Source organism: Ceratotherium simum, chromosome 6, assembly GCF_057802395.1.
Source record: "Ceratotherium simum simum isolate JZ-2026a chromosome 6, ASM5780239v1, whole genome shotgun sequence".
Taxonomy (NCBI): Eukaryota; Metazoa; Chordata; class Mammalia; order Perissodactyla; family Rhinocerotidae; genus Ceratotherium; species Ceratotherium simum.
In genome coordinates this window covers 37,921,637-37,949,060 of record NC_141905.1, presented here as the reverse complement: position 1 = coordinate 37,949,060, position 27,424 = coordinate 37,921,637, and the positions used below count along the sequence as shown (strand labels likewise).

Genomic DNA, 27,424 nt, shown 5'->3' with positions numbered 1-27,424 from the left:
CATATTAAGAGGTAAGTCCTGATTATCTCCCTCTCACAGATGACGATTCCAAGGCACAGAAACGTATGGTAACTTGATGCAGGTCCTACAGCCAGGATTTGAATCAAGTCTGACTCCGGAGCGTGGGCTCTTAATTACATTAGGGTGATGATTCATTTGTCCAAAAAAAAAAAAAAAAAACCTAAGATATTACGGAGATATTTAGTTAAAATAAAATCAGTGTTGACATGAGTAAGACTAAGCTCTGAAAACAGAGACACCCTGAGGAGTCAAGAAGACGCATTTAAATAACTGTCTACAGATGAATGATCTCTCTTTTTGACGAGAAAATCCAACAAGAAGTTTTATCCTGGTTTCATATTTCAAGAGTTAAGACTAGGAATATCCCAAAACAGGTTTTTTTTAAAAAAGCTGAGTCACCAGGGTCCTTCAGAAGGAAATAAACCTCTTTTGGGGATGACAAATCTTCGTTTCTGCGCGCGGGGGGGGGTGCCCCTCAGGGATGGGGGTGCGCATGGGGAGTCTTCTTGCTTTATTTATTCACAACCAACATACTTTACCAGATTTAGTTCTGTCGGTTAATTTAGCGCCAGAATACTCCACTAGGAAGGCTAGCGTAGAGTCTCCAGGTTAAGTTATTTTGGGACATTCTCTCCCAGCTTCTTGCTTAGGATGAAGAGGTCCTTATAATATACACCCGGACCTTCCTGCCGGCAGATTTACGAAGAAGATGCCCAGCCATGCTTTGTCCTCGTCTCACTCTCCCCCTCTCCAATAACTGTAAAGTGCAAAAAAGCTTGTCAGGGCCTGCAGAAAGCGCAGCGCCTCCCAGGTTGGCACGCTTTTCCCCTTCCCTCCCCCGGGGAGCGATCCCAGCATCTCTCCCCGTGTGTCAGTGGATCCCGGTCCCGGTCCCGCGCCGCGGCTGGGGGAGGGCACACAGTGCTCGCGGCGGCTGGGCAGGACGGGGGTGCCACCCGCGGGCCACGCGCTCCAGGACGCCCCACGGCGTTCGCTCTCCGGGCTCGCGGGTCCCCGGCAGCCGCGCGCCGCCCCCGCTGGCCCGCACCACGCTCCGCCCTGGACGCAGCTGGTCCCGGCGCCGGGGCGCGCGGGGGCTGGGAGCGGGCCCGGCTGGGGCTGATTTACGGCTCTGCTGAAAACCGTTTCGCTCCCGCAGCAGCAGCACCGGCCGCGGCGGCAGCAGCAGCGGCTGCAGCTGCAGCAACAAGTCGGGTAAGTGGCGGCCCCTGGGCATGGGCGCCTGCGGCCCGGCGCAGGGGGCGCGGCAGAGGGTGCTGGCCGGGGCTGGGCAGGGGGTCCCGTCCCCTCTGCACCGCGGGGAGTTGGGCTTCTCGGCCCCCACCTGCAGGAACTCGCGTGCGCACTTACCCACTCAGGCTCCTGCGGGCTGGCATGCTGCGGAGCGGGCACGGGGAGATTCGGACCCCCGAGGTAGGGTCATTGCCAGCCTGTCCTGCTCAGGTGGAGGAAATGAGGGCTTTTCTGCTAACCCGGTGGACTGAGGTTTCCGCTGGGCCCCTGAAAGCTTGCGTACTCCCGGAGTGTGTGGTTACCCATTTCCCCATCCAAGAATGCCACCCCTTTCCCATTGCCCCCTAGAATCCTGACTTCCCCTTCTCCACCACTCGCTTGCGTTTTCGGCCAGGGTTTGCATCCCATCCCCAGAAAACCGGTAGTTAAACAACCCGGTGTAGCACAGGAAGAGGTTCCCCTCTCTTGGAGCCAGAGGCTTAGTAACCTGGAAGCTTTGCCTGGTTGTCGGGGGCCCACTTGCACCTCTGCTTTTGAAGTGGTTGAGGGCCCAATAACAACACTTATCAGACCCTTAGCTGAGCTCCTTCGTTTTGGGGCCCAGTGCTTGTTACATTTAAGTAGAAACCATTCCTGGAGGGAATAGACACGCGCTGCTTGCAGCATTGGGTTGCTAGTAGTCATCTATTGCTAGGGCGAAGGTAAATTCCTACAAGGAAATAAAACTTCCTGTTATTAGAAGAGGTATGCTGATACCTACCTGGTTCTCGCATTGGCCATCTCTAGAGGTTGTTACGTTAAAACAGGATCAGAAACAAGAGAAATCCATCCAGAACACACTATTTTAATAGTCTTGGCTGTGGCCCCACTTAGGTCATATGATATTTGACACATTGGGTTCCCAAATTTCAGTAAATATGGAGTATGGACGGCCATTATTGTTACGATAACATTTGATTTGTGTCATCACAGCAATAATTAAAGGACCGAATTAAGGGCAAAAATCTCAGGTGGAAAAATTTTCAGCTGATTGTGTGCTTAATGCCACTGTGCCTAATTAAAGTAATATCTTTCCTATACTGGAGGAGAGATCGCTGAGCTTAGGACCTATTTTGACAACTCATGTGAATTTTCCTCATTCTGTGTCTTCGTGTTTATCAGGGTGTATCAGTAAAATAGGGCACGATTTTGCAGTTAGTGTACGAAATTCAGGAGGGCAGGGAACTTGAATTCCACTTCTGGGTCTGCCACTTCCCATCTGGCCTTGGATTAATTACTTTACCTTCTTGCTCCAGTTTTCTCATCTGTGAAAAGGGAATGTTACCCACCTTTTTTATCCTAGGCAGGGGTTGCCAAACTTTTTCTCTGAAGGCCAAATAGTAAGTATTTTTGGCTTTGCAGGACACAGAGTCTCTGTCTCAGCTACTCACCTCTGTTGTTTAGTGGAAAAACGGCAGTAGACAATATGGAAACAGATGGATCTGCCTGGATTTGGCCCATGGGTTGTAGGTTTTAGTTTTAACATAAGGTATTGTCTGCAAAAGTCATTTGAAACCAAAAGGCGTCTGCCCTGGTGAAGATGAGCAGCAACAATCATTTCAGTAGCATTTTTTAAACAAGACATGTAAACTACCGGTTTTGTTTTCCTCTGCCCAGGACTTTTAGAGTAATGCAACAGAAGGCTTTTGAGGAAAGCAGATACCCCTGGCAGGAGTCCTTGGAAAATGTTGCTGTGTGCCTGCCTTTCCGCTGCCCGAGGTGTGGAGACCATACCAGATTTAGAAGCCTGTCGTCGTTGAGGGCCCATCTGGAATTCAGTCACAGCTACCAGGAAAGAACCCTCTTGACAAAATGCAGCCTCTTTCCATCCCTCAGAGACACAGACCTAGTCACCTCCTCAGAGCCCCTGAAACAGGGAAAATTGCAGAGTTGTGGCAACGTGGTGAAGCAGAAGCCGAGCTATGTTAACTTGTATAGCATTTCGCACGAACACTCCAAGGACAGGAAGCCATTCGAAGTGGTGGCGGAGAGACCTGTGTCCTATGTGCAGACCTACACTGCAGTGGACCTCCGTGCAGACTCGCTGGATGGGCCGAGGTCGAGTCCCGGGCTTCCCACCCCAGACACCAAAGCTGCTTTTGAGGCACATATCAGAGAAAAGTTCAATCGGATGGTCGAGGCCGTGGACAGGACCATCGAGAAGAGAATCGATAAACTCACCAAAGATTTGGCCCAGAAAACTGCCGAACTGTTGGAAGTTCGGGCAGCTTTTGTTCAGCTGACTCAGAAAAAGCAGGAAGTTCAGAGACGCGAGCGGGCCCTGAATAGACAGGTAGACGTGGCCGTGGAGATGATCGCGGTGCTCAGGCAGCGCCTGACTGAATCCGAGGAGGAGCTGCTCAGGAAAGAGGAGTAAGTACCGCTGGGACAGGATGCTAACCCCATTGCTGTAGGCTCCTCCCCCAAGTGGCAAGCAAATGTTGAGCAAGGTTTGGTTTTTATTACTTGCGGGTACCTGGGCTGCATTTCTCATCCATTTAGTTGAACGTAGGAGGCACAAGGCTTTTAATATTTATTATTTACCATCTCTTTCTGTGGTCTGCAGCCTAGCAACATGAAAGTCAAAATATCTAATTCCTTCTCACCTTGGAAACTGTAAACTACAGGTAATGTTTTTGGAGAGAAGAGTAGCGCAGTCTGTGGTGGGATCCGTTCCAAGCACCAACTGGTGTTGGGGGGAGCTGAATGGGAAGGCAGAAAGGGCATGCCGGGGGGGGCCATTCCTTCTTGACAGTCTCCGTGTAATAAAGTCCAGAACATGAGATGCTGTCTTATTCAAGTATAAAAATATGCTCTAAATACAAATAATTTTGGCTTCTTTGCTGTTTGGCTTACCAGCCCATGTTAATTAAATGTCGATAGCTGAGAATCCATTTAATTATAATTTTGATTTGGAAGAAGCAGACATTAGGAAACTCAGAGGAAATTTTCTGAGATTGCTGTACTTCTATGATGTAAGTTTGAGAATTTTCTTTTTGTAAAATGATATGAGATACTAGAATAAGTCATGCCTGCTTGCAAAGAATTGATGCTGGTTTTCACAAGTTATAGTGATCAGAGAAGCTATTACTTTAAAAATCATCTTACTTGGGAAAGCATTTCCTTATCAGTAAGTATGGATTCAACCCAAACTAGAAAAGTATGTGTAACAATGCAGTGTGTTTCCCAAATGCAGAATGGTGGATTTAATTTTAAATGGAGGCTCAGAATTCATAGAATCAAGGAACATAAAAATTGATAGACTAAAACATACTAGAAGGAAGGTTTCCAAATAATTTGAGTTCTGTCATAGAGATTGACTTAATTTTGTGCTTTCTTTGCCCTCTGGCACTCTTCTGTCTTGTGTTGTCTCTTAAAATGTAGTAATTAAAGCTTCTTCCGTTTGGTAAGAGGCTGAGAAACCCTATTTATTAAAGAGATCCTCACTAGCTATCGCTAAATGCTTCCATTCTACCTAGAGGGAAATCCTGCTCTGCTCAACGAGACTTTTTTTTAATTACATAGTGAGGACAGATTTGAATCAGCCACTGATTTACTTTGCTCTTAGGGAGACAATCTCTAACGAAAAGTGTTGCTGTCTTGGCTTCTGGTCCTTCCTGGTGGGAAGTTAGTGCCTTGACCCGTTACGGCCACCAGGGTGGCTGGCCACCAACACTGCACCACTGGAAAAATGGCGGCTGGAGTTGCCCTATGTGCAGAGAAAAGCCTCGAATTAAATTTTGTGGTATTTCTGTTTGATTCAAGAGCAGTGCATTTAAAAGGCAACCAGATTGTTTGCATGTATTTCTTGCATTTTATTTATTAATTACACAAGTAAAAATGGACATGGGATTTGGGGTGCTGATTGCCTGGAGTATGGAAAGACAGTATCATGGTGGGGGGATCATGTGGTTAGATGTAGCTTATCGTCAAGGATCTAACTTTTATTCTGGGTGGTGAGTTCGAGTGCTTTATTATTAAAAATAGCTGAACTAACTTAAGTAAAAATGGGCCATGTGTGGATCAGTAATGATAATAAGTTATGGTTAATCCAGTACTGTCACCTGAGGACCAAGTGAAAAACTAATACATACTTAAAAAAAAAATTAACAGGGTAGAATTGTGTTAAAAGTCCTCTGTCCTCTCCAGGCATACCCCACCCCATCCTCCAGAGACAGCCACTGTTTAGTTCAGTGAATGTCCTTATAGACCTTTCCTGTGAGCACACAATCATATGTACTTTAAACACACATAGACTTACTGTGTTTTCCCAAATGGAATCATGACACGTACTGTTCTGCCACTTGTGTATGGAGTCTTTTTAGTTTTCACATAGTATGTTGTCAGCATCATTCATGCACTAAATACAGTTATGTCGTTCCTTTTGCCTATTGCATGGTATTCTGTGGTGTGGATGTATCATGGCTGATTCAATCAAATTTGCTGTCTATGAATACATGGTTTTGTTCCGTTTTCCTAGTACATGCACCGCATCATGATGTTTCGGTCAACAATGGACTGCATATATGACAGTGATCCCATAGATTAGTACCACCTGGCCTAGGTGTGTGTAGGCTATACCATCTAGGTTTGGGTAAGTACACTCTATGATGTTAACACAACAATGAAATTGCCTAATGATGCATTTCTCAGAACATATCCCCATCGTTAGCCAATGTACAACTGTAGTGCCTCAGTTAACATCCTTTTACTTTCATCTTTGTTCACGTTTTTGTGAGTATATCTGAGGGTAAATTATGAATTGATTTTTAGTATGACACTTGGGCTACCAGGAAAAAAAAGCAGTGACATTAAAAAAAGATACACACACTTAAAATGAAAATACAGTGAAACTACCTTAAGCTTTTAAACATAAAATAAACAAAGTCTTCATTTTTTTAAGCCTTCATTTGGCCTGTCCCATCAGTTTCTGTGTTCAAGCCTCAAATAATCACTCTTTCTGTACATAAAATAGGACTGAAGGAGTCTTGTTTCCAGGAAGGACAGTGGAGCTCTTGGTCTAAGAGAGCGACTGTGGCCTGTGCCCTTAGTGTCTACAGTGTCCAGCCTTCCCCGCCCCCCTCGCCTGAAATGGGGACGCAGAGTGAGCCAGCTGCCCATCTGCCACACCCCTGCAGCTGGGTTAATTTGACTAGATCTGCCTGGCTGGGCCGTGCCCCTTCCCTCCTCAGCATCCCTCACAGAGTTGTGCCTTCCACCAAAGAGGTGACCTTTCAGATATGGAAAGACTCTATTTGACCAGGGAACAAACCGGGAGCTGTGCTCCCCTTCTAAACCCCTCCAAATGAGCTCTCGAGGCCCATTTGTGAGAGAAGTAGGTGGTTACAGTCCCATTCAAAATTGACTTAAGTGGCCAGCCCTGTGGTGTAGTGGTTAAGTTCGTGCGCTCCGCTTTGGTGGCCCGGCCCGGGGTTCGCAGGTTCGGATCCCGGGCATGGACCAATGCACCACTTGTCAAGCCATGCTGTGACAGCGTCCCATGTAAAGTAGAGAAAGATGGGCACAGATGTTAGCCTAGGGCCAATCTTCCTCAGCAAAAAAGAGGAGGATTGGCATCGAATGTTAGCTCAGGACTAATCTTTCTCACACACACACACACACACACACACACACACACATTGACTTAAACTCTGGGGACCCTTTGAGACACACATGGTAGATTCAGTTAAAAAAAATGCAAACGTCTAGTATTTAACATTCACGTGAGACTCTCTTGCTTATGGATTTTTCCCGCAACTTTAAGATCCTTTCTTTCAAACAAGTAAGTCTTGAGGGCCGATTCTGCCCTGAGTCCATCTGTAGACTGAATCACCTCAGACTGTAGAAGTCATATATATGCTGTATAGCAGAGGAGGTTGTTCGAATTGGCAATATTTTATGCTTTTGTGCTGGTGAGTCTCATTGTACCTCCATAGAGAAGTACAGTCACGCATTGCCTAACGATAAGGATATGTTCTGAGAAATGCATCATTAGGCAGTTTCCTCATTGTGAGAACATCATAGGGTGTATCTACACAAACCTAGATGGTATGGATGGCCTACTACACACCTAGGCTATATGGTACTAATTTTATGGGACCACCGTCGTATATGTGGTCCATCATTGACTGAAATGTCATTATGTTGCGCGTGACTGTATCTGTTTCTGGAGTGTAAATCCATGAAAGAAGTTGCTAATCATTTTCATGAAGTCTGTGCAACTTTAAAAGTCCTATGGAAACAGGTGTTTACTTATTCAAGAGTATTCTTGAATACTCTTGTATTCAAGTGTAGGGTAGCACTGCCCATAATCAGGTAAATCAATCCTGGCCAACCTTGCAGCCAGGTATCCCTTCACAGGAGAGGATGGACGGGGAGAGTAGCTGATTCCTGGCTGAGCTGCTCACCTGGGTTTTAGAGAACATCAGTGTAATAATGGTAATCCTAAATTTATTTGCACACTTTTCTGCTGGCGAGTTTGCAAAGTCCTGACTGAGCACCTGTGTTGTGCCCAGGACTGTACTAGGTGTGTGTGGGGAACATAAAATTCTTGGTCTTTTTCCCTAAGGAGCTTACACTCTATACAGGAAGAATAAAACATACCCCTGAACACACCTGTGTTCAAACTTGATTTGAACAAGTGCTTAAATACAAGCCATGGTTTCAAGTCGATGAAACATCAGAGAACAGATTTTTCTATTTGGAGAGGCGACACTGAGGGAGTGAGGAGGAAGGGCAGGGTTTGCATTGGTGGCCTGAGGAGAGTGACATTGAAGGACAGCAGGGAGGTGACTATTAGAGACGACCCCTGTGGGGACTGTGTAATTTTCGTAGTGGAGGTAACCTCTGTCTCCTTCAGGATAACACCCTCATTTTACAGATGTGGAAAATAAGGCCCAGAGCAGTGGGATGACTTCTCCAAGGACAAAAATTCAGTAGCCAAGCTGAAACTGGAACCCATATTCCCTGTCTCACCGCTGAGTGCTTTTTCCATTAATTCACTGTGTCGCAGCTAGACTTTTGAAAATGTGCTATTTGCCCCGAGTGTCAAGACTTATGTAATACTGAATCTGGCCCATTTTGGAACGGGCTTGCTTTTTTGCTATTTTGAGAGGGCTGCCATGGTGACATCATTTATTTTTCTGATGAGATTAAAGAAAATGTCAGCTGGCATCAAAGGTGCTGGGAAATGGGGAAATGGCGCTGTCATAAGTATGGTTTTGATATTAAGCTTCTGGAACACCAGCCCAGGGCTTTTAACTTCCAGCAAGGTTAACTTGGAAGTTTTAACTTGATTCTGGAAGTCCATGCCCAGTCAGGGAGGAGCACATGCCCCTGGCAGCCTTTGACTACGGTGAGGGGCCTCTTTGTAATTCCATCTCTAATTTCCATCCTGCTCCCTTGCGAGCTGCAATAGATATAATCTTTCCCTTCTTCCTTCATCATTTGCCCTGTTGCCAGCCTTGAGTCACCCAGAAGGCAAATCTTCATTGAGTACTCGCTGAGTGTCAGATACTGTTCTAGGTTCTGGTCATACAGTGGTAAACCAAATGAGTCCACTTCCTGCTTTCATGGCAGGAATAGCTGGAAGGTTTAAAAATGGACATTAAAAAGATCATTACGGGTGTGATTAAAGAGACGAATAGAGGTGGCCTGAGCCAGGTAATGTCCATTTAGGTTTCTATCCAAAGTCTGCTGTGGAACGCTGGCCTTTAAAAGGCAAGTTTGACTTGGTAGCTTGCTTTGCACAGCTAAACCCTCTTGCAGCTGGATTACGTCTTTCCCATTTTTGATCTACTAAAGCAGTGAGTAGACAACTTGGTCTCCAGACTGATCCATAGCTAGGAAGCAGGCCAAGAAAACTCATGTTAGATGTGGAGTTCAGTGGGACAGGAAGGGGTCTGTTTGCTCCACATTTTGATGCATTTATATAAATGAGGTCCTCTTTCCAGGCTGTGTTCCATGCAACTAACAAACTAAGGTAGGAAAAACTGGATGTCAGATATGCCCTCTTAGGGATGTCATATGGTGAAATTTGGAGACCTAGGAAAAATTTTCTGTTTGTCTCTCCCTCTTTCTCTCCCTCCCCTCCCCCGAACCCCTCTCTCTCTCTCTGGCCTAAGGAGCTTAGAATGTAGTGTTGATCTACTTAGAATCAATAAGAATAATTCGACTGTCTCATTTTTTATTTTTTGGTGAGCAAGATTAGCCCTGAGCTAACATCTGTTGCCAATCCTCTTTTAGCTGAGGAAGATTGACCCTGGGCTAACATCTGTGCCCAGCTTCCTCTACTTTATAAGTGGGGTGCCACCACAGCATGGCTTGGTGAGTGGTGTATAGGTCCACGCCTGGCATCCGAACCTGTGAACCCCGGGCCACTGAAGCAGAGCGTGTGCACTTGATCATTATGCCACCGGGCTGGCCCCTTCTCGTTATTTTTTAAATCCTTAATAAGAAATATATCCTTCTTGGTTTATTCAAAGAAGCTAAAAAAGAAAGACGAGGCAAAGGACCGGTGACACGAGTAGAGGTGTAACATGGCCCCAGCCCTGCCGCAGGTGCAGATTCCACCCTGTGGGGCCCCGTGGGGTACACAGGAGCGTACCCGAGCTCTGAGTTTGCAGCCAGCGTCCCGGTGCTCGGAGGTGGTCGACTTTGGCTTCAGGATTTGTCTCGTGGCTGACATTACAGTCTGTCTCAGGTGCTCTGTGATCAATAGCTAGGCTGTTTTTAGCCAGAGGTATTTTTACCATTTCACATACCTCTGAAGAGGTTCATAAATTAGTACTCTAAAATGAAATTTAAATAACTTGGTAGAGCTGTACCTTTGGGACGAGAAGCTGGTGTTAAAGTGTTAAGAATAGAAGAGAGCCATCAGTATTAGATCCCGCCCCCACTCCTGTAGGAGGTACCTGTATTATAGGTTACTTACTGGTTTTATGCCCCAGTACTTGTCTGGAACAAGTTAAAAAGAAACCTAAGGATCTTTTCATCAATTAAAGATTTTCAACTAGAGATGTAGTTGCACATTTTACGCATTCATCAGAAATTTGCTGAGCCTCTGTTGTGCGCTGGGCTCATGTTAGGTGCTGGGGGTCCCCCAGTGAGGGAGCAGGCAGGGTCCCTGAACTCACTGACTTTACAGTGGAGTGGGGTAGATGGCACAACTAGTCCTCTGCAGTGTGCTCTGTGATAGGGTCCGAGGTTCTGCGGGAGAACACAGGTCACCTAACCCACACCTAGGCATCTGTCTGGGAAAGCTTCCTAGCAGGAGAACACTCAGGTTGGAGGGGTCATTAAGAGTTGGGCTTGAGAAGGGCAGGGGGAGGGACCCTGGTCTGGCTGAGTGAAGCGAGTTCACTGATGCTGGAGCAGAGAGGGTGGTGAGGTGCATTGATGGGCCCAAGGGGAACACAAGGCTACAGGATGGCCATGAAAGCTGGAAACCTGGGGGAATAGACATAATAAATGGTTTATTGATAGTAGATTACAACATGTGATATGATGAGGGTGCTGTCCTTCATTAACAGTGCGTAGTTCAATGCCTACGTAACATTGCAGGGAGCACCACAGTGCATTAATATGCATTTTCTTCTCTACTACTCTCTCCTCGCCTGCTTCTAGGGTGTGTTGTTCACATAATAGTATGTCTTGGATTTTTGTGAATTAACTTGTCTGTAACCTGCCTCAGGAGAAGTAACAGAGGGGGTTCAATAATATTTATGTTTCAGACCTCATGACCATCATGTAAATGAATGAGTGCATGAGTGAACAAATATTTCTTCTAAATAAAGCCTTAATTGTCCTGAGAGGGCTTTTTTACTCAATGCTCCTTCTACTGTGTTTGTATCTGAATGTCTGTGAATCTCAGGATACTGACAGATTTCTAGGTCTGCAAATCATTTGGCATAATAATGAACTTCAGGCCAGTTTCTTATACTACACTGGTATTTTTTCCTTTAGTATCAAATATTGCTTTCAATAAGCAAATTTCCACTGAGCCTTAAAACCTTAGATTTAATCATATGTAACCTTTAAAAAAAAAAAGTCATAAAAGATGGGGCTGGAAGTAGGCTAGGATCAGTTAGTTAATTTCCCCACAGCTGGTTGGTACCCACACCCTGATTGAATTTCCCTCAGGTTTGCCCTTGTCTTCTCATCTGGCCTTCCAGCTTTCATACCATATTCTGAGTCACAGGGTTGAGAACCTAAAATGAAACCACACAAGTCTTTTTACTCTTCTGTCTGATAGCGTCATGTTATTCTTTTTCTTAGTCACATTTGGCTCAGCTTTGTAATTACATACTTATTCCAGTATTTGTTTCTTTTAATGTCTGCTTCTCTAACTACATCAGGAGTCAGCACACCACCGGCCAGATCCAGCCTGCCACCTGTTTTTGTGGAGCCCATGAGCTAAGGATGGTTTTTATATTTTAAAATGATTGAAAAAAATTCAAAAGAAAAATAATAATTCATGACATATGAAAATTATATGAAATTCAAATGTCAGTGTCCATAAATAAAGTAAAATAATAAAAAAAATTGTTACACAGCCGCACTCATTTGTTTACATGTTATCTGCGGCTCTTTTGCACTGGGCAGAGTTGAGTAGTTCCAACAGAGACTGCATGGCCTGCAGAGCCTAAAATATTTACTCCCTGGCCCTTCATAGAAAAAGGTGGCTGACCCCTGTTCGACAGTGAGCTTCATGAAGATAGTTGTGGGTTCATGAGTGCCCCAGCGCTAAGCCCAGTAGCTGGTAGCATTCAGTAAATATTGAGTTACTGAATAATGGAATAAATAAACGTATGGATTGTGGCTGCATCTTGCTAGTGTTCTAACCCACGTTGTCCACCCTCCAGAGTTCTGAGCTTCAGGATCACTCTGGTACACAGTATGGCAGCAGTTCTCAAACTTTTTGGCTTCACTTCCCCTTACACTCCTAAAAAAAAAAAAAAAAAAATCTGAGGATCCCCAAAGGCTTTTGTTTGTGTGGGTTTTATCTATCAATATTTACAGTCACGTATTTGCTTAACAATGGGGATATGTTCTGAGAAATGCATCGTTAGGCGATTTCATTGTTGTGTGAACATCATAGAGTGTACTTACACAAACCTAGATGGTATAGCCTACTACACACCTAGGCTGTATGGTACTAATGGGACCACCATCATTTTTTTTTTTTTTTTTGTGAGGAAGATCAGCCCTGAGCTAACATCCATGCCAATCCTTCTGTTTTTGCTGAGGAAGACTGGCCCTGGGCTAACATCTGTGCCCATCTTCCTCCACTTTATATGGGATGCCACCACAGCATGGCCTGACAAGCAGTGTGTCAGTGTGCGCCCAGGATCCGAACCCAGGCCGCCAGCAGCGGAGTGCGGGCACTTAACCACTACGCCACAGGGCGGGCCCCTCGGGACCACCATCATATACGCGGTCCTTTGTTGACTGAAACGTCGTTATGCAGCACCTGACTGTACTGTATTAGAAATTAAAACTTAGAAATTTAAAAAACTCTTATTAATTCATTTAAAAATAGCAATGAGAAATCCATTACTTGTCAACATAAATAACATATTTTAACATATAAATAACTCTTTTCCCAGAAAGAATTGAGTGAAAAGAGTGGCATTGTTTTATAAGTTTTGCCAATATTTATAATGTCTGGCTTAATAGAATGCGTCTGGACCTTGTTAGTTCTGCGTTTAATTGGTTGCAAATTTATTGTTTTGGTTGAAGTAGATGAAGGAAATCCAATCTCACAAAAATATATAGGAGGAAAATGGAGGGGCATTTTAATAGCCTTTCCAGAGAATAGTGGATATTCTGCTTTGATACTATGCCACAACTTGACAGTTGGTAGTTTCTTACAGGTTAATTGCAACATGGAATCTGAAATCATATCAGTGAATATTTTGTTATCCCTTACATTGAAATCCATTGCCCTGTCTTACACTTTTTATGGATATTTTACTGTTTGGAGTATAATTATTAAAGAGGTTGCAAATGCAAGTGGTTAATCCTCTTTCTTTTCCATTCTGGAAATTCCCCAGATTCCTTGGGGAAATAAGAGGTGTTCCTGGATATTGTTAATCCGCACTGAACAGAATGTGAAAGGGGAATCTGAAGTTGTACACATGCTATTCCACACTTAGTCACTGGTTTTTGTTACTGTTTTTATCTAATACAGATCCCCAAACGCAATCTCAGTATGATTAATTTCTCCAGCCGTTGTCTTGTGTAACTTCTTTTAAAATGAAATCATCAGCCTTGTTTTTAATTTTTTTTTTTTTAATTTGATGTGAAACATCCATAAACTGAAATTCGGTTAGCATTGGTGCTGGGTTGGTTGAAAAATACAAAGGGTATTAAGTTCTCAGCTTCAGGCACAAGATAATTGAATGAAGAGGAGGTTAGAAAAAGATGCTGCTCTTCTACAACATGACATAACACTCCACGGTCAGCCAGGAGCGTTAATGTTAATTTGTAAAAGTTTTATGTGGAACCAGTAGCAAAACATTACATGATTTAAAAATACAGCCACAATCATAAACTGTATTGCATTCAGATTTGTTTTCTTGCTTTTGAGATGTTAATCCTGTGGGATTAAGCCATCAAATATCTAAACTGTACAGCCCAAAAGCCCAAAGATACTAAATATGCATAGAGAAAAAATGACTGGAAAAAATATACCAGGGCGTTACAGTAATTACCTCTGGGTGGTGGGATTATGGTTCAGTTTTTGTTTCTTCCTTGTCCTTTTCAAACATTAATTACAACAAATATTTATTGAATATTTATATGTGTCATGTATTGTACTGAGTGAGAGGCTTAGAGCAGAGAACAAAAAACTGAATAGCCTTTGCTCAGATCCTCCAATAGGTCAATTTTCATATTTTCCATAATAAATGTGAAATATACCTTTAATCAGTTCAATATAGTAAATATTATAAACCAAAATGAATTGAAAAACAAAAAACACTAGGCTCTTTTTTCTATATTTTTGTTTTTGGTGGGAAAGAGGGTTGTAGGTTTTTGGTTGTTTTCCGTTAAGTACAATTTGGAGACTATTTCATGATTAAGTTACCATAAGTATCACCCAGGAAGTCTCTATAATGGCTTGACGCCGAATGAATTGAAGCCTTAATGAATGTTGGAAAGAGAAAAAAGTAGCCATTTTCCTGGGCTCTGTTTTTGGTGGTGCTTTGGAGCTCTGAAGATACTCCATCCAAAGGATCTCAACAATGCCTAGGAACCATGAAACGGCTAAATGTAGCACCCGGACGGACCCTCCACTATTTTGCTGCTAGTTAAGGTTTGTGACAAACCTAGGAGGCACATCAAAGCGGAATGACAGTAGAGCTTGAAAACTGGCTTGTGTCCATGGCCTGAACAGCTTGAAAAGTGCTCGTCTTCAATTCAGGGCTCATACGGAAACATCTGGAAATAAACTTGAAACTTGCTGATGAAAGAAAAGTCCTTTCCAAAAGGAGCCTTATTTCTCTTATGTGAATATTTATTAGAAACTAGAAAACTAGAACCAGAAAAAAAGGGGCTGGTATAATGAGCAATTCTTTCAGTGAATCCTTGTTAGGACCAGTCTCTTTTCTGTTTTTATAAATATATACTTCCCAAGGTTTTGCAGAGACTCAGTAGGACGTGTCAGAAAAGTTTCAGTATGACCAAGTGTGCCATAATATATTTGAGAGAGTAAAATCATGACTAATTATAGAAGTAGCACAATGACTAGTACAGAGCAGAGGCGCTGGAAGCCACTACCAGCTGATTTGCAAAGACTTTCTGTGAAACTGTGACTTCCTGGGCCGTACTTCCCTGAAGTTCTGCTCTCAAGAAATTATGGAGCTTGGTGGAAAATAAAAATCAAGTGGAGGTTGCGAGATGCAGAGAAGGCGATAAATTTAATTGACTATGTAGAACAACTGCATGAGGTTAGATAAAAAAATAAGATTCATTTATCTAAAATGAAAGAGGCTGGGGGGACAATGATCAGAGTCTTTAGAATCTTGGTTCTGCGTAAGTTGAACATGGCAGAAAAATGAGGGGCCACTCCTTGAAGGTTGAGAGACATTTTGAAGACACATAAAAGAAATACTATGTCTGACAGGTAGTAAAATTATGGAATTCATTAACCCCAGTGGGGGTGGCAGAGCATACAAAGGGGATGGCTGAAAGGATCTTCATGATTTCTTATTAAGTGAGCAAATCAGATGAAGAGAATTGTGATAATATACACCTATTGGTAGTGCTGATTACCTGGTGCTTGGCCTGAGAAAAAGCCGAAGTGTGTGTGTGTGTGTGTTCATAGAGATATTCCTGAGGATGGCTACCAAAATGTTAATGGTGGTGGTCTCAGGATAATGGAGTTTCAGGTGGTATTTTCTTCTTTATATTTTAATGTGTTTGAATTTTTAAATAAAGACCTTATGTAATTATAAATCAGGAAAGTGTTATTTTCATACTTGCATTAGAAATAAAAAGATAAAATATTAATAAAGTAATTAAAACTCTTCTGGATTTGTGAGTCACAGTGAATTATGCGGAATTATCAGGAGTATGGTCTGAGGTATTTTGCTTAACTTTTAGGGAAGGGCAACCTGCACATTGCTTCTCCTATGTCAGCTAAAATAGCTTTCCCAACAGACCTTGGACTTACCTCAAAATGGCATTTCTTGGGCTGTTTCATTCTTAGCTCAAAAATTCACTATTGGACAAGGTGACTCATTTTATGCACTTTGGAGCTGAGCATGGCTTCTTGCTTCTATACCTTCCCTCCCTGTAGTCTCTTCTCCCCCAATATCCATGCTTTTAAAATGCAAGTCAGAACTTCTCTCAGAAGCGTCCAGTGGATTCCTTTCTCATTTGTAATGAAATCTGGAGTCCTCACAGTGACCTGTGAGGCCCTACCTGGCTTGCTGCTCCTGCTGTGCTCCCCTTTCCTTGCTCTGCTCCGGCCACGCAGCCCTCCTTGCTGTACCTCGGACCTGTCTGCAGGGTCCCACCGAGGGCCCTGCTTACTCTTCCCAGGTGTCTGCATGGCTTATTCCTTGCTTGCTTCAAGTGTCTGTTCAAATGTTACCCCATCCAAAAGGTCCTCCCTGACTTTGCTTCCTAAAATATCTCTCACTCCTTCCCTTCCTTTGTTACCCTCTGTTCCCTTGCGCCTGGTTTCATTTTTCTCCCTGACATGTATATTTATTTGTGCATTTTATAGTGACTATCTTCTTCTACTAAAATGTAATCTCTAAATGTGATCACTAAAATTGAATTTCATCTCTTTTCTCATTGCTGTGGCCATACTGCCCAGGGCAGTGTCTGACACAGTAGACACTCAATAAATATGTGTTGAATGAATGAGTTCCTGTCTCATTTCTCCATTTTGTATTCTGACATTTTTCCTCGCAGAGAAGTTGTTACATTCAACCATTTCCTCGAAGCAGCAGCTGAGAAGGAGGTTCAAGGGAAAGCTCGGCTCCAGGACTTTATTGAGAACCTGTTGCAACGGGTAGAACTGGCGGAAAAGCAGTTAGAGTACTATCAAAGCCAGCGGGCTGCCGGCCTTGGCCAAGACATCAGTGAGCACGTGGTAAGTTGCGCAGGTCCAGCCACCAAGGGTGAGGTCCTGGGGTATGGTGAGATTGGGTCAAGGCAGAGGAAAAGGGAACTGGGGAGGGACTCGCAGGGACTCTCAGGATGTCATAGCACGGCTGTGCCTGTGTTACGGAAGTGATACCGGTGAATCCAAGACATCTGGAAGTCAGCAAGATCCTGGATGCGTAGTCTCCAGTTCTTCTTGACCCTCCAACTCCACGCCAAGCTGAATTGGTAGAAATATTTTTATATTGTAGCATAACAGAGTTTGGAATATCCAAAGAAATCATCTGTCCCAACCTTGGTGTTCAAGTAGATCGTAAGATATTATCCAGTTTTGGAGCTCTTCTGGAGAATCTTATGAAAGCTTTGGCCTTCTCAGTAAAGCAAGATTAAACCACATACCTTTTTTTTTTTTTCCCTTTATAGGAAGGAAAACACTATTCAGTAGTCTCTATAGGTTAAACATTCTTTAAGTATGCTTTCAAAAAGACGGAAATTCACAGGTGATAATTCTGTTATGGAATAGAGTTTTGCATACAATTTTGCATATAGTTTCAGGGACTTAAGGACCCCGCAGAGTCCAGATGAGAACTGTGGATATGAATGAAGGTCCAGACTCTCATAAGTGGCTTGATCAAGATTCCCTAATCTCTTTGGAGAGTCAGAGGAGGAGGTACAAATAACCACACTCTAGGTGAGGGAGATGGGTGGTCATATTTGCCCTCCATATAATTTCCTTGATGGTATAAACAACAAAGCCAAAGAAAGGATTTTTGAAACCCCAAATTGGTTTATTTATAACATTTTCGTTATCTATTCAACTTTATTTATGCTTACCTCCTTCCCAGAAGATTTAAAAATGATTCTTTTAGTTCTCCCCAAAATGGACTATATATATAAGGCAAAGAAAAATAGGAAACATTTGTGCTAAGCAAAAGGTTAGCAAGGTTGCTGTTGGTTGATAAAAAAGTTTGGTTTGAGCATTCTGGAAGCCAAAACTAAAAGGAAACATGGTTAAATAATAAGGAATGAAATAAACGGCAGGTGGATAAAAGAAGGAAGACAGGGCAGGGAGAGAGGCAGACAACAGGGAAGAAAGAGAGGAAGGAGGGAAAGAAATGAAGAAATCTTACACAGTGCTTACTGTAATAATGTAGACTCAGCTTTAGAGCAGTACAGTAATGCAAGCTCCAGAACTTTCCAGTCAGGAACAAAAGTAGACTGGGAGGAAGTAAACTTGTTATATCTGTGAGGTTCCAGTAAGTGTAATCATAGCAATTTCAGCTACATGACATATTTTCTAGGTGGGTGTCTGTGATCTCCTGAGAGAGAACTTTTACTTCCCTCCTCGATTCCTCAGTCACCTCCTTGGGAAACTGGGAGAGTCCAGTTATAACTAACTGTGTCTGGAGGGACACTCTGAGCCCTCCCCTGCCCTCTTCTCCATCTTGCCCTCTCTCAGGAGAGGGTTGTGGTATGAAGTTGTGGTTTGGTCACAGAGCCCAGAGGTGAGGTGAAGAGACCTGGCTTCCAGATCATTCCCACTCTGCTTCTGACTGGGCAAGACAGTTTGTCTTCCTAGATCTGTAATTTTTCTATAAAATGAAGCAGTTGGACTAGATGCTCTCTGAGGTCTTTTGGCCTCTTAAATTCTCTGATCATCACCTGACTTTGGTGGTTAGGAATTCTAAAATTAAAATATAGCATTAATATTTTCAATATTTAGGCTTACAAGTAACCCAGAGCTAAAAATGTATAAAATTTTACTACTAAGCCAAGAGGAATCTTAAAGAAAGACAGAAAACAGTAGAAGGCAAGAAGGAAGACAAGAAGCCTGTTAATTCTCTCTTATATTTATATTTCTGTACTTCCTCTACTCAGTTTATTTTTCCGTCTTGAAAATTGAACACCTTTTAAAAGACGTAGCCGGTCATTATTTCTCATCCTCCTGTACCATGTGATCAGAAATAGAACAGCATCTCAGCTCTTCTAGTCAAATGTGTATATATAAAATTATATGTATGTGTGCATGCACGCACAACATATATATCCTTGCACACATATATGCACATAAATACATATATACACATACGTACACATACATACAAATATGGTAGGACATTAATAAATATTTATGTTTATGTCCTCCATGTCCCAAACATGACATCATCTGCCTTTTTTTTTTTTTTCTTTTTTGGCTGAGGAAGATTCACCCTGAGCTAGCGTCTGTGCCAGTCTTCCTCTTTCTGTATGTGAGCCACCACCACAGCATGACCACAGATGAGTGATGTAGGTCCGTGCCCGGGAACCGAACCCTGGCTGCCAAAGCAGAGCGCACCACACCTAACCACTAGGCCACCGGGGCTGGCTCTCATCTCCCTTCTTCAGACTTGACCTACCTAGGGAAGAATTGACTAATTCAAATAAAATAAAGTGCAGTTAAGATTGTAACAGGGTGTTAGAAGTGAGAGCTGACTGCTAGGAGGGCATGATCAGGCTGTAGTGGGGTGAACTGTCTGACTACTGGAGGGAGGATGCATTCCTCTGAGAAGACCTGGAATGAAGTGTTTGATTTCTGAAAGCATTTAGCAGATGTAGTTTCCCCTGTTTTCATGTAAAATCCTCTAAGCTCTGCTTTGGACCGTAACATACCACATTATGAGACAGTCTATAGACCCTAAGACCATTTCTCCTTTTTACTTAGTCTGTTTCATTGGAATACTATACATTCACCTGTGAAGTTAGGAGCCATGTCTTTGATGTAATGAAAGTGTTAAGTGTGGCCTCCCAGGGTATCTGTGGCTCTAGGTACACAGAAGAACTTAGATTCTTTTAGCAGGAAAAACTTTGAATCATACCTTTGTTAACCTATTTGGCCTAGCTTGGGGAAGGCATAGAGCACCAAGATGCCCAGGTTTCTGGAGCCTCAGCCCCACCCAGGAGAGCTTCTTGCCCCAATGCCCCCCAGGATGGAGCAGAACATTCTGACCTCCTCCCCCAACACCTCAGCTCCTTCCTCCAGAACAGTCGGCTCCTACCGTCTCCACTAAGGCTACACTACAAAGACCATGTCAAGCCTTTTCATCTCCCTTCTTCCACCCACCCCCAGTTCCCTCCCTCTCTCCTCTTCCCTCTTTCCCTCATTACCACCTCCAGAGAGCAGTGAAATTTCTAGGTTGATATGTAAGTTGCTTCTTTCTAAGGTGTCTTCTAGCTTTAAGATTCTTTTGTGCTCTAGAAAAATTTCCTTCCCCCTCACATTTAGTGCCTTTTCTGAAAAAAATATTTTGGCATCGGTATCTTTCCCTTGATCCCCTTGAGCATTTATGTTCTTTTCCACCTGGCTGGTTTCTAAAAATGTAATATGCTTACTCAGATATTTTGTCTTTATGCTCTGAAAAATGCTGTCGAATCAGACACAAAGTGACCTAATATCCCATCTGCCAAAATCACTCACAGAACTGCTCAAGTGGAAGGTCATGAAACAGCATGGATAATCTTATTTTAAGCGTTGCATTTATTTCCTGCAGTTGCTAAATTAGGACTAGCAGTAATTCATTTAACACATATTTATCGGAGATGCAGCGCTCACTGGGTGCTGAGGAGACTGCTGTAAACGAGTAGTTGAGGTTCGCACTCTCAGGAGGGGACACGGTGAACAAGTAACCACATAATGAAGATAATTTTGTATAGTGATAACTACTGTAAAGAAAAAAGTAAGATGGTGTGTTTGAGATGTCCACTTCAGCGTTAGTGAAAAGCCTTGCTGAGGAGGCAACATTTGCACTGTGGCCTGAATAACAAGAAGGAGGCAGCTCTGTGAAAATTTGGAAGTAGAATGTTCTAGACAAAGGAATAGGAAATGCAAGTACTTTAGGAGGGAACAAGCTTGGCACGTTTGAGTGGTAGGAGATGGAGTCAGAGAGTTGGGAAGGATCCAGATCATGCTGGGGCTCCTAGGTCACAAAAGGAGTTGGGATCTACTCCAGAGCCCACAGGGAAGCCATTGGAATGTTTTAAGCGAGAGGTGATGTATGTTTTAGCAGAATCACTCTGTGTACTCTGTGGGGAATTGACTGGAGGGGTGAAAGAATGACAGGTGGGCTAGAAGGCTCTTATGGTGTGGAGGTGAGAGAGGATGGCAGCTTGGATAGAGTGGAGATAGAGAAGTGATGGGTGTAGGATATGCTCTGGGAGTAGAATTGACAAGACCAGTTGGCCTTGCTGAAGGATTAGATTTAGCAGGTGAGGGAAAGAGAGGAATCAAGAATAAATCTAAGGTTTTGGCCTGAACAACCGAGTATATGCTGCTGCTGTTTACACAAAGGGCAAGTTGGAGGAGGGCTGGGTGTCCAGTTTCCCCAAGCCTATCATAGCCTGAGACACCATCTTTGTGTTTTAGAAGTACTTAGATTGGCTCTCAGTGCAATTGACTCTCAGTGAATATGTATATTTTTCCAACCTGGAACCTTGATCAAGGACTCTCTTGGTTCCCATCTTCAGACTCCCCTCTCCCTAAGCAAAAAGAAGGCAAAGTAGTTGGACTAGGAGAAAATGGAGATAGATGGGCTGAGTGGGAAGAGTGTTTCCATCCACCTGAGGCTGTAGGGACCAGGAGGAACAGTGGCCTCTTGTGTTCACAGGGAGGAGAGCATATGAAACGCTATGGGGACTGATAATGAGCCCCGCCTCCTCCCCAAGCCTCTTAATCTGTAGGATCACTGGAGAAATTCTGATCCAGCCATGGATTCCACTTGACTTTTTGTGTACACACTTCCTTGCTCTTATTCTTATAAACACAAACATGTACTTTGTAGAGAGGCAGTGCAGAGTGAAGCCTTGCTGGGGCTTGGAATGTGCTGACTTGGGTCTGAAGCCCAGCCCCAACACTGGTGAAGCATTGAGGCTTCGAACCAGCTGCTCAACTTTTCTGCCTTCATATATACACATCTGTAAAATGAGGGTGATAATGCTTACCTCATGGGGTAGTTTTGAGGGTTAATTGTGTTTGTTATATGGTCAGTATTTTCCCCAGTGTGGGGCATAGAGACATGCACAGTTTATGGTACCTGTATATATGTGTCTGTGTGAGATTTATGGCTTATCTTTATTAATGCATTTCCCTTTCTGTAAGACATAGTCAGTTCTTCTGATTTCCTCAGGTCCCAGCAGGGTCTGTCAGTGACATTCATAGGCGCTAAAGTTGTAGTTCTTAAAACGTTTTGGAAGTCAGGGACCCCTTTGAACATTTGATAACACTGTTGGCCTTTTCCCCAGAGAAGGAATGCGCATTCTCTCTCTCTCTCTCTCAATTTTGCATAAAATTCCAAAGGATATTATGTATACATATGCAATAAATCATCAAATTATATGCTTACACACATACATACATACCGTAAAGTGAAAAAATTTTGTTATGCCTCAATAAGTATTAAAAAAAGGAGGGAAGAATTTAAAGGAAGAAAAGCCCTGTAAATTTTTTACAGTTTACACATACACTAAAGTCCACTCAAGGAGCCCAGCTGAGAAACTCCCCTTGGTGCTGGTGGGGCAGGAGGGCAAGAAGGTGGAAATGCTGATGGCTTCAGGGTTCCCAGAAGCTGCCAGCCTGGTGTTTGCCTGAGCGATCTGTCCCACCTCCTTTGTATGTTGCATAACCTCACGACCTTCATGCATGGAAGGTGACTTTTTCTGTTCACATTTACTAATCGCATGCCGAACCCAGCCAGCATGAATAGGGTCAACAATAATGGAGACTTCTGATTGTGTCAAAAGACAGAAGTCAAGAATCCCATCTTGCCTTCTGGGGTCGTGACCCTCAAAAGTTTGAGAAACCTTTTTCCGATTGGCTGCTGCCTAAAGCTCAAACTGCCGACAGAAGAACCTGAGGAGCGATCCTGTTACGCGGAGCTTGGTTTCTTGGGTTGAGTATAGCGGGGACACGTGTCTTTTCTACGCTGGGCCCCAACACTCAGATGGGCCTTTCTCCACTTTTTCTTTGTCATCCTCTTCTTCTGTTGGTCTGCCTTCTGACGTGACACCGCTTATTTTACTGAAGGCTGCATGATGGAGGTCAGGAACTAAAGATTGGGAACACACTGGGTTTGCCTGTAAAGTGGATGGTGACATCTGGATCACAAAATGATAATTATCAATTTATTCTGCAAATGATATTCTGAGCCCAGCCATGAAAGTGCATGCAGATATTTTATTGGGAGTGAAAAATAATCTCAATGATAGATGGCCTCAGGGACAGTTGTGGAGTTGGTCTTCATATGTTCTCATTTTAGAAATGTTGTATTTTAGGCAATAAACATTTTATGCCAATTTCCCCCTTAGTTGATGCACTGTGACCAGCCACAGCTGTAGTAAATTAGCTACAAATACAGCCTGAATCAATCAAGAAATAATGGCACATCATTCCAGTTTTTAAAAACATGCTTTTTCAAAACATTGCTCTATTGGGGGGCTCTTTGACATTTTGAAATTTTTGAGATCTGCTGATACTGGCTTCTTGGAAATCTCAGAGTAAGCAGAGGCTGAGGACGAGACGTTCTTGGTCACTGCTGTGGTAGGTGGTCCATGGGCAGTGCTGCCGACAGCAGTTATTGGCTTCCTTAACAGGAATACACTTTCTTAAAAATACAAGCAAGGAAGATTTTTAAAACCAAATCCAGCCTTCAAGTGAAGTAATGCTTTTTCTTATTTGTTTTCCTTCAGCTTACAGATATCTCCTCAAATAGGAAACCCAAATGCCTGTATGTATATCTTTCTATACTTGGGCCATTTGATAATGTTTGCACAATACGTTTTCCTGTTGCTTTTTATATGATATCTATAATATAAATGGATTTGAGAGTTTTAGGCAAAAATGCTTGTGTACTTAACTTTCTAAAATGTGGATGTGACTTTTAACTATGCTAATAGTCTATTAGTATATGGCAGTATGGTAGTACTAGAGTATTTTTACAGTATTATATAGTATAACTTTTTCTTATTGAGGTATAGTGTCATAATAGCTCTACAGTACTATTAATGTAGTATGTGTACTACATTATATATATTCATTTATACTATGGATCATATACTTTATAATAGCTGTACTACAGATCTGTCTGAGTCCCCTAGTAGTTACGTAAAGAGTCAAGAGATATGGGTTCTGGTTCCGTCTTCTCTGTAGACCAACTGTATGTATTCTCCTGGATAGTCATTTAAATTTTCTATGCCTCAGTTTTTATCACTGGTAAATAGGACTAGTAATATCTCTCTGGGAATTTAGTATCATGAGACCACTTCATGAAGGCCACAGGAATTTTTGGGAAAAAAATACCAATGTATATTATTTGTTTTACCAGCAGTATTATCACTACTCTAGCATGCAGGGGTGTTGTGCCATGGGTAGTTGTTATTCTTTTCAGGATTTAAAGAAATCTTTCTTTCTGCTCATCTCCCTCCTCTTGCCCGACCATCTGTAGAAGCCGAGGGCACCCACATTCTGTGTGTCACCACCCCGATCTCAAGGCCCATTTTCATCCAAAGGGAAGGAGCTACCTGAAAAAAGCCAAGGAGGACAGAGCCAGCAAGCAGCCTGCCAAGTCCATTCACGAACAGGCTGAGTCCCCAAGAGAACTCTGCAGACCACCGAAGAAAGGGGAGCTTCTGGTGTTTAGCCGGAAAGGCAACGTCAGGCCCAAAATGGCCAAAAAAAAGCCAACAGCAATCGTGAACATCATCTGAAGGGGTGGGTGGCTCTGGACCACCATCGCTGGGCTTTGGGGAATGTTGTTCTAGGGGCCAAGAGTAATGTTCTTTTGGGCACATCCCAGAGTAGGACACGTTGGGAAAGCAAAGGGTATAATAATTTATTTCATGTCCGTACAGGTGCCTGGATTAACCAGAATTTAACAAACAGAAATCTCAGTGAACCAGAATTTTTTTACAGCCCCTTTTTAGAAGCAAGAGGCAAATTACAGAAATAATTTCAAAAATGAAGACAGTCTTATCCCAAAGTTTTAGTAAAACAAAGTTCCAACTTCTAAAATAATTAGCCCAGTCTCCAGTAGTTTCCAGATCTGGGATTCTATGCAGTGGTCATTCATTCTCAGACCCAAGGCCACACAAGATGTCAGGTACAGGGAAAAAATTCATCTGTGTCCCCTGCTCTCTGAATTGTGAGGCAAGGAATGGGAATGTAAAGTTCTGTTAGTAGCAGTAAAATAAAAGTATTTTTGTTTGTTTCTAACCTTCCCCTCAATTAATTTGGAAGCCTCCAAAATAAGGATGCTTGTTTCGTCGAGTATTCTGGTTAATCAAGATTTCAGTGTTTGGGTTGCTTCAGGGACTCGTTCAGTCAGACTTCAGTTCTCATTTTGATGGACTGTTTTCCGGTTTGTTTGATTCAGGCTTTTTGTTTCCCTGGATGCATGTTTATTCCAATTTCGGTGCACCTCTGCTCTCTTTGGCTGAGTACTCTCCACCCTAAGACTGTGCTGCCAGCCTCTGTCCTAATAGCTGCTGCTTCTCCTGTGGTGGGGAAGACAGTACAACCCTTTGGATCAGCGCCATCACCAGTTCAGGGTTTGAATGGATGCCTGCCTCTCTGTTAGCCGTAGGCGTGACTTTCTTCTTGCTGGCCTAACTTTTCTGCCTCCTGCTGCTTCTGTGCCCTTTTATGACTAGAATATTTGTTCTTACCTTTCAATCAAGTAGCGGAAGTGTTCATTGTACACCACTTTCTAAAGTAATTTCTGAAATAAACAATGCATGTGGGATCCAGAATCTGAGACCATCCTCCCTTCCCTCCCTAAAATGGCCTTTGTTTCCACAAAGAACCATCTGTTAAGAACCTCCTGCTTTACAATTTTCTTCAAGAATGGATTTCCATGTTACTTTTTTGTTAAATTTAGCAATATCATCAGGTCTCCTGCGGAGTTTATAAGTGCTGATATCCTTCTGGAAACAAGAATAATTATGTCCACAAATATTACATATATACATATATATATAATACATACAAAATATATATGTCAAGTGTATTTATTTTTAAATACTCATGGAAAAGGTGTGTGTTGTGGGTGGTTTTTTAACTATATATGTTCATGTATATTGAATTCTCTTATTTTAAAAATTAAAACTGTAACCTAATTAACGTTAGTAGAATTATGATTGTTATTGCAATATGCATCAGATTAGCAATGCATTAAAAATAGGTAATAAGGCAATTACTTAAAATGCCAGTAAATTGAAAAGTGTAATTTATCCTTATACAAACATTTTGAATCTATCATAGTGAAAATGTTGATTTTTGAATCTTCACTTTGACTTTTGGCTTATGGGGATGGGCCATTCGTGTGGTATATAGGCAACTATCAAGTGGGAGAAAATATTGCTGTGAATATCACTGTTTAGGCTAACATTGTAAAAATTGTAATGTTACAATTATTTATTGGGAGAATTAACCTCCTCCAAGTTTATTTATTATTGATGTTTATACCATGGTTGCACTTTAGCCTTTTACATACTAAAAAATTGACTTGTTAGTTGTATTGCATGTTCTTTGTCCCATAATGTGTGTGTGCAAGGACAACAACTTGTTTTTAAAGGTGGTATAGCCAGATTTTTTTTCCATTTTATTTAGTGTAACCTACATTTTCAATTTTCCTTTAATATACCTAGAAGGCATGATAGCTGTCTTTGACAGTGGTACCCAGTAATCTTCAAAAGCACCATAATGTCATATTTACTCTATGTAAATTACACAAGACAAATAATTTTCAGATTTATTATATTAAAAATTTTTTTTAAGTTCCAACTAAATTCTGAGCCTCATACAAGGAAATGCATTATATATGTTGTACTTCCCATAAATTTGCTCTTGAAACATGGGAGCTGGCTCACTCTGAAGGATATCCCACTTACATGCCATGGCTCAGGCCATGTGCTGTGTCCCACTTGGTCTTATTTTTAAATATTTTCTTTGTCCACTTGGGCAATCAACCTTAGAGTTGCTTTTTTGGAGAAATCACCAAAGTTTCTTGGAAACTGTGTTCAAGGTTAAACTGAAGAATGGATCTAATTTTATTTGTTTTGTAAGGAAGAAATCTTTATTTGAACTGTTCTTTCTTTCTTTTTTCCCGAACTAGCTTACAGATTCTTAATAGCAGAGTTCAGATTGCCTAGACACTGTTTTCCAGTATTCTACAGGGTCAGTCAGTTGTATAGAAGTTGGAATATTCTCTTCTTAGAATTAAAAAAAGTTTTTAGATTATGAAATATTAATAAAGCTATATTTCTGACTAACGTGTTGGTATGTTTTGTATGGTTGAAATGTTTCTGGGGAGCCAAGTATGCTGGTCCATTAACAGTGAACAAAATGGTCCTTCATGAACAAGCTGTTCATTGTACGTATAATCACCATGATCTTGTACCTATAAGCTTTCTTGAGAACTTAGCTTGATTTTTATCATAATGCCTATGTCTATAAATAGTTCTTTTTACA

At 42.4% G+C, this 27,424-nt stretch overlaps 1 protein-coding gene across 2 annotated transcripts; it reads left to right on the top strand.

Moving 5' to 3' along the window:
* The first annotated feature begins 1,184 nt into the window (after positions 1-1,184).
* ZNF365 (zinc finger protein 365) lies at positions 1,185-27,221 on the top strand. Of its 2 annotated transcripts, XM_004427092.3 has the most exons (5): positions 1,185-1,236; positions 2,932-3,687; positions 16,738-16,918; positions 23,647-23,684; positions 24,402-27,221. In XM_004427092.3, exons 2-5 carry the CDS (start codon positions 2,945-2,947, stop codon positions 24,661-24,663), a joined length of 1,224 nt encoding a protein of 407 aa, XP_004427149.1. In that variant the 5' UTR covers positions 1,185-1,236; positions 2,932-2,944; the 3' UTR covers positions 24,664-27,221. The 2 variants fall into 2 exon arrangements, with proteins under 2 accessions (XP_004427149.1, XP_087288288.1); XM_087432162.1 differs by lacking the exon at positions 23,647-23,684 and having other exon boundaries at positions 24,402-24,660.
* Positions 27,222-27,424: the final 203 nt, after the last annotated feature.

Excerpts from the sequence above, each read along its gene's own strand:
- ZNF365 (XM_004427092.3), top strand. The coding sequence starts at position 2,945 with ATGCAACAGAAGGCTTTTGAGGAAAGCAGATACCCCTGGCAGGAGTCC. Across the intron at positions 3,688-16,737 it reads GAGCTGCTCAGGAAAGAGGA|AGAAGTTGTTACATTCAACC; the intron begins GTAAGTACCGCT and ends TTTTCCTCGCAG. Across the intron at positions 23,685-24,401 it reads AATAGGAAACCCAAATGCCT|AAGCCGAGGGCACCCACATT; the intron begins GTATGTATATCT and ends GACCATCTGTAG.